A 7,448-nucleotide genomic window follows, 5' to 3' on the forward strand; every position below is an offset into this window, starting at 1 on the left:
TGAGGGCGTGGTGGTGCGTGCGAGCTGGCCAGCAGGCTGCACCTGCACGTTGCACGCCTCTGGACTGGGCCGCTAGAATTGGATTGGGGCCTCTGCCAAGGGGCCTAGGCGGTGGCACCTGTGGCCCATGCTCAGGGCCAGGCCTGCACCCCACAATAGTATAGAACTATGATTGCTCTTGACACACGATGGTGACTCCTAAACTTCGAATTTGGATGCCATTATCCATAGGATGGAAAAATCCCGATAATTGGGCCCGTGCTGCATGAACACTCACTGATTACATCCTACTAAAAAAAACTACAAAAAGATAATAACCTGAATGGTCCGGGTGCTTCAGACTAATCCTCAACTACCTTAGGTATACATTATGATGACAATTCCACAGAAGAAATAAGTAGGCAAACAAAAATTCATATAATAGTGAACAAAGGGAGCATGTCCTCTCGAGTTTCAAAAACCTAATCAGGATCTAGCATTTATCTATTTTTTAGGGCATGCTTCCACACTGCCAATACATATGATCTCTCTGCCAGTAAGTAGCAGGAATTTAATCACATTTGATATTTCTGTAGATTCTCCTTACAAAAAGGGTTGATCCTAGATAGCCAATAGCACCTGAATCACCAAAAATGATGTCAAAAACTGAAAAACAGTCATCTATATTGCAAAGGCACAATCTTCAGTTAAAAAGATAGCTTACCACAAAGTATGCCTAGACCAAGGCAGAACATCATTGTGTAGCCAAAGTAAAAACTCGTCTGGAAAAAGCCTGACATCTTTGTTTTCACGTGATAGTAGTAGATGGAGTATAGATACACGTATAAAGCGGTTGATGCAGCAGAGAAAAACGATGTCCATTGCCAATGATAGTTCTCGGCGTTCAGCAAGAAATAAGCACCCACAATAGTGACACAAATGGTAACTATCAGAAGGATGACGAAGACCAGCAGCATGAAGCCATAGACATAATACACCTGCCAAGAAAACCCAAAAATGTGTCATAATTGCACCCTCAGTCAAATGAAAATGGCAACTACGTGCTTCAGATAAGATCATAGACAAATGCAGTTTGAAGCATGGGCATCAATAAAAATCTACAGGTCATTCAAAAAAGGATATCAATTATGCACATCTTGCTATATAAGATGGTAATGGTAAAAAAACAATGTCAACGAGCACAAAATGTTTATCAACATTTCCTAGTTTACCTTGTAGTTCCAGAATGATGTGAACACAAAGTACATCTCAATGAAGATACTGCCAAACGGAAGCAGCCCACCCATCAAAGAGATGACGGAAGGTGTAAGGTACCATTTCTTCTCAGGAATAGGCCGTGGAATAGTCTTTACTCTGCAGGGGTTGTTAGGAGCACCACTCCAGTTCCTACCAACGACAGTTCCCAAAAGCACCAAGGGAAAGGAGATGAAAGCCCAAAGTACAAACATGACAACCATTGTACCGAATGGTATTGCTGCTAATGATCGGTAGAAGATTGCAATTGTGTTCAGTGCGAAGCCAATTGAAAAACACAGGAATGGAAAGAGGGATGCAGTGAGGATCATAGCTTTAATCCAGTTTTTACCTGTCATGAAATTAAGTAACGCATTCAATAAGCCATAGATCATGAAGTTGGGAGTTTCATGCATGATAACATAAACTCCAGAATATTTTCAAAAGAGAAGAATAACATCAGGGAACTTGACAGATACAGATGTCAAAAAGAAAATTGAACTGTGCAAACAAATAGTACGATGAAAAGAATATTGTGCTGAACCATACCACCGTTCCGCGAGTAAAGACCGCCACTAACATATCCAGAAATAAACGATGTAAGAGCATAGCACACAATGAAGGTTGTGATGATAGCCCCACGCCTGAAATACATCATACAATCGAAGTTAGAGTAAAGCAAATGTGTGTTCAAACAATGTATGAAAAGGATCACACTCTATGCTTAAATAAATTGAAGCTGTCCGGAAACAATGTATGTTTTTAAGGTTATGATTTATCACTTCCTTAAGGCCGATGGGTTTGTGTATTTCAACAAATGGGCAGAGCACCACCACTTTAAGGAGTAAAACATAATGCAAACTGATATTGACAAGGTAACTGCTCGACAAAGAAAAGGAGGATATCCACCTTTTGCTTGTAATTATAGCGCATCTAGAAGAAAGGAGAAATATGGAGCATGCATTACTTCATCCGCATATAAAATGGGCACAACACTTCAGAACCATTATCTTTCTGTAATGGGATGCTAGGAATTACCAGTGTCATACCTTTAAGATATGGCAATACCAAATTCCTGCAGTGGGCTCAGAAAGCTGCCAGAAACCAGAGTTTCTGGCCAAGACAGCAAGAGATAAGAAATTTAACCCCAGCCATTTGTACACTAGTTTCCGTGTCATGGAAGATTCAGCATGATTCCTCAACGATTTCAACACCAGGGTCCAGGTTTTCCCCAAAAAAAAGAGAGAAAATACAGGATCTTGATTGTTCCTGGGCAGTTTCCTGCAAGCCTGTGGCGGATCATGGATAGGAACCACACTGGTTCTAATACTATAAGCCCCAGTCCTTTCCAAATTCCAAATGATCCCTGCACTCCTTTCATGTATTGTGTATTTATATGGGGTTTTTTTGTAATGACTGTCTACTGCCTTTTACTTACTCCCAGATATTTCAAGCTATACATTGTGAATGCAAAGAGAAGAGCAAAAGAGGGGGGAAGGGAGCTTGTATGTTCAGCATACCCAATGTATAACATGCCAACAATGGCCAATACAATCACCAGTAGGATAAGAGCTGCCAGCTGAGTGCCGATACCAACAAGTGCAGAAAGAAACATCAGACTTCGAGGAGGCCGAAATACATCACCGTGAACAAGCTTCCATCCTGATTCCTCATTAACATCTCTCTCCTACCAAGGGAATATCGTAACTTAACCAACAATTGAGTGGGGAAGCAGACAAAAGCTAGTACAAAACATTTCCTATAGCTATCAAATATTCAGTTAAACAATATGTGCACCAGAATTCAGATGCTCACCAGGGACTCCAGATCATCATCTTCACGAGCATATTTTGCATAATCATTTCTCAGAGTCCGCATTAATATCATCGAAACCAAACCGGTGAGGAAAATAACCATCATAAAAGAGTTGAAAATGGAGAACCAGTGAATCTGAAAATGAGAAATTTTAACTGAACTTAGAACCTTCTAATAGTTAGTTCCAACAGAAGCTACAGGTATACAGCTCCCCATCGTTGGAATTGACATATAAAATAGAAAGTCACAGAGCACACCCTACTTGGTTGTCTACAGATAAAGCATTACCTGGTGTTCGAAGAAAGGATAGTCCAAGTATACTTCGAAGCGACGTGCAAATGGCACATCAGTTGCTACCCACTTCACTGCATATGTCATGTCCAATTTCTTACCAGCTTCAAGAAGCTTAGGAGACTCTTGGGTGAGATTGACATGAATTATCTAAAACAAAATTCACATAAGATCAAGTTATTTAGTTGTGTCCAAATTAATGTGTTAATGTTCTGGATCCATGCAAGACAAGATACCCTGTTCTCGTTGTATTTAACAAGAATATTCTTGTGTGTGTAAAGATAATGCTTGTTTTCACTGCTCTTGTCAGTCTCCCCAACAAAGCCTGTACAAAGTAGATGGCCACTATCTTGTCAGGCAAAAGAAGTCGAAACAAATGAGCAAATAAAATACCAAGTTGAGAGGAACCAACCCCAAAGAGGCAGATCATCTAGGAGAATATGGGAGAAAGCAACCCAAAACAATTGTACCCACAAAGATGAAAAACAGTGTCAGAAACAGGAAATACATCCCAAATCATCATAACATTATACAACATAATGGATCAAAAGGTGGATCCACATACCTATGAAAAATTCAAACCAATATGAGCTTTCAATGGCATCAGCAAACTGCTGAACCTTTTTCGGATCTAGATCAAGTGTACAAATGAAGCCTTTCTCCTCGTTTCCTAAACCAAAGGTAACATTAATACAATCAGTAAGACAGATAAGGTATACTTACAGGAAAAATGAATATAAAAGGCCATTCTAATCAATAGTACATAAAGACAAATGAAATGGGAACAAAATTAACATACTTAAGAACTTTATCTCCAGCTGACTATCAATCAGCTCATTTCCACCCAGGACCTCTCCAAGACCGCCCCATTTATGTGCAGGGTTCTCAGACGGTTGACAAAATGGAAGGCTGTAATAGTTGTAAGTTTCTTGAGGATTATTGTAAGGGCCAACTTTATTCACCCAGAGCTTAACTGGCTCTTGAGCTTTGTACTGCATGCAAGAAACAAAAAAGGGATGAGAACTTTTGAGTTTGGAAAATGTTTGCACTGCATGTAGGTAAGCATAATTTATTTAGAAAAGAAAACAACATTGAAGCTTATATACGGTTAAAGAAAAACTCAACCACGGGGTGAAGACGTCCCCTTGGCTTTGTCTTAAGAGAGGGGAGTACCAAACCCTTTAGGGAGGTACTCACACGACCTGCGAGCACCCAAGTTCAAGCCCGGGTGGGTGGGCTCTCAACTGGGGGCTCTACCAACCGAGCTACTGCTCGGTTCAACGCAACCGCATGCAGTAATTCTGCGAAATGCTATTAATAATTTCTTCTTCGAACATCGGTAGTGACTTATTTCTTGGGGATTGGGGATTGCAAGGTACATTTTATCTAAACTTAAACAGAGAAGCCATGTGATTCTAGTAACTATTTCCTGACAACATTTGTCATCAAGACTTTCTAAATTACAAAAACAAATTCATTTAACCTAAGCATTCAAGTATGACATCAATAACTGTATTATCCAGAAACTAATAAAGATTTTTTTTTTTGGGTAAGTGATATATTTGCAGATTTTGGTCTTTTAGCTGCAATAAAAATGTCCAAATTTCAGATTGTGTACAAGCTAGATGGTTTTAGTGTTTCTTCAAATACAAATTCCAAAATCTAGTATAAAATGTAACAGAAGTACCAACTTGGCAGAATAACCATGTAACATAAGTAAAACGTACTGCGTTTTTCAATGACACTTGGCATCACATACTAATATGTATCTATTTTAGAATTTCTGTCGAACACAAAAATATACAAAAATAGACAATGTTCGGAAAGAGGTAGTGTACTGACAGTATTAGGCTAACAGCAATGATGACACAGTATTTACTGCTACACCAGTGCTGCATTATTGTTCCGTCGGTACATTAGTACTTTGTGAGTGGCACATAGATGTCTAATTGGGGCAACATTTTCCCCAACTTATATATAACACAATGCACTAACAGTTGACAGCATGTGCACTGAAGCCTAAGTGTGTTGGATGTTGGCCCCAATGTGACAGCAAGCGTAAATTTTGTGCAATTTGGTCCAAGAGAACAGTTACCAGAAAAAAAAGTTTGTCATCAAATATTCCAAGATAGCACAATTTTTTAAGCTTGATTGAACAAAGGTAAAGCTGAGTGAACATAGAAATTGTGGCATTCTGGTCGATCAAAGATAAAAGCTGAGTGAACAGAAAGGTCTAGCATTCTAGTCAAATGAATCCATAGCTTCAGGACTACGCATAATGTGTTATTAGTGAATCATCAATGAAGGGGGGTGCATAACTAATAATGACACTAAAATAATAATCAAAGACAAAGGAATTCCAAGGGCCATGAGCATATATTCTCGACTTTATCATACCCTATGATCATAACTTTGCCTTAATGTTACCATAAAAAAAACACAAAGAGCAACATACAAGAGTGGTAAATAGAAACAACTAGCATGGAAGTACGTATCATACACTAACATAGTAACATGGAATCCACATGAAGTGATTGGGCACACACAGAATCATTGTCCAAAATAAAATCTAAAGTGGCATAGTTATCACATTTGCTAACGGTTCGGTCCAAGTGTTCACAGCAGAATTTGGGAAGAAAGCAATGCGCCCTGCACCACAACCCCTACTGTAATTGAAATGCGTTGTGAATCTGTTAACTATGATAAAAGATATGGCTATATCTAACTCTCTTGGACCATTTCGACATGGGGTAGAGTGATCTAAATAAAAAAGAAAGACATGGCAGCAGGAGTCAGGATTACCCATGATTAGGACCTATGTCAACAGTCAATGCATTAGTACCCCAATCACAAAGGAAACTGAAAGCCTTGTTTCTTCCACCAAATCGCAGAGTGAATTGGCAGATGCATCGCGGCTAGAAATCGTGGGGTGCCACCAATTGGGCCTTGCTTGACGTAGAAACATTTGATATTGAGCTTTTTAAAAAATTATTTATATCAACCAAAACTATGCTAATTCTTAAAAATATACACATGCACACACAATGCAACCGTACTAAACTCAAATATACAATTTTTTACCAAAGAACACTAAGTTGCATAATTCTGAGCAGCAAAACTGGGAGTATAAGATCCCACCGCCAAAATCACTTAAAACTCCAAAAGTATAAGGCTGTTATCTATGAGGCTTTACTCCCAAAGTCCCAGCATGCATTTCCCTGCACACCCACACCGAACCATACTTGTCAAGTCACCTCCCAATCATCTTCTAAGCGCGCAGCATACTTTCAACCTCCTCCACCGTTGGACGCCGAGAACTCTTGCAACACATCAATCAGCTACCGCCAGACAACCGAGCCACACGATGAACTATAACACCAGAAAAGCGAGAGCCATCGCCACCAGCACGAGATCCGACCGACGAGGCGGTCCAGATCCGGCTCGAATCGGGCGATCCAGCCGAGGGGCGGACAGCGAATTGGATCCGGGGCAAGGAGAGGCAGCGGCGTCGGGTCGGGGCACGCACCTTGTGATCGGACTCGGAGGCGGAGGCGATGGCGGGTAGCGCCGCGAAGGCGACGAGGAGGAGGAGGTGGCCGCAGCCGCGGCTGCCGCGGGAGGTGGGGAGCATGCCGCCGCCGGCGAGATCTGAGGAGGAGGAGGAGGCGCGCGAGGGTCGCGGTCGCGAGCCTTGGGGTTCCGGTTGGGTTGGCCCGAGACGGCGAGCGAGCGAGCCGAGCTGTCCTCGCGATGTTGCTGCGTGGCGGCTGTTTCGGTTTTGGTTGGTGCGTTCGTGGAGACTGCGTGGGTGTGATGTTTTTGTCTTGGGGCGTGGACGGTCCCTGATCTATGATCTATCTGTGGGATCCGTGAGCGAGTGAATGTGATAAATGCCAGGTAAATTTCTACTTTTTTTCTTCCTCGATATAAGCATACGAATAAATTTTAAAAATTGCCTCAATATCATTTGAATTTACTCCATGAATTTCTCGAGGAGATGGGACAGGTGAAAAGGTGATCCCGGCAGCTAAATGTTTATGCAGTTGGTCAGGCATGCCTCTCGGTTGCAGTATCCGTTTGAGCCATTATAATTTCACGTTTTCTAAATT

General features: G+C 41.2%; 1 protein-coding gene across 1 annotated transcript; it reads right to left on the reverse strand.

Moving 5' to 3' along the window:
- Positions 1 to 314: 314 nt before the first annotated feature.
- Positions 315 to 7,097, reverse strand: LOC133906089 (transmembrane 9 superfamily member 1-like). Its single transcript, XM_062347866.1, has 12 exons — positions 6,866 to 7,097; positions 4,139 to 4,331; positions 3,905 to 4,009; positions 3,752 to 3,769; positions 3,576 to 3,664; positions 3,337 to 3,489; positions 3,049 to 3,183; positions 2,754 to 2,920; positions 1,783 to 1,877; positions 1,212 to 1,585; positions 704 to 977; positions 315 to 618 (listed from the first exon to the last, which is right to left on the reverse strand). Exons 1-12 carry the CDS (start codon positions 6,968 to 6,970, stop codon positions 551 to 553), a joined length of 1,776 nt encoding a protein of 591 aa, XP_062203850.1. The 5' UTR covers positions 6,971 to 7,097; the 3' UTR covers positions 315 to 550.
- Between the last annotated feature and the right edge of the window lie 351 nt (positions 7,098 to 7,448).

This window comes from Phragmites australis, chromosome 23 (assembly GCF_958298935.1).
Source record: "Phragmites australis chromosome 23, lpPhrAust1.1, whole genome shotgun sequence".
In the NCBI taxonomy this organism is placed as follows: Eukaryota; Viridiplantae; Streptophyta; class Magnoliopsida; order Poales; family Poaceae; genus Phragmites; species Phragmites australis.

What these genes read in the sequence shown, in the direction of transcription:
- LOC133906089 (XM_062347866.1), bottom strand. Translation starts at nt 6,970, where the DNA reads ATGCTCCCCACCTCCCGCGGCAGCCGCGGCTGCGGCCACCTCCTCCTC. An exon ending in CCTCCGAGTCCGATCACAAG is followed by an intron (nt 4,332 to 6,865) that starts GTGCGTGCCCCG and finishes TCTTGCATGCAG; the next exon opens with TACAAAGCTCAAGAGCCAGT. An exon ending in TTAAATACAACGAGAACAGG is followed by an intron (nt 3,490 to 3,575) that starts GTATCTTGTCTT and finishes ATTTTGTTTTAG; the next exon opens with ATAATTCATGTCAATCTCAC.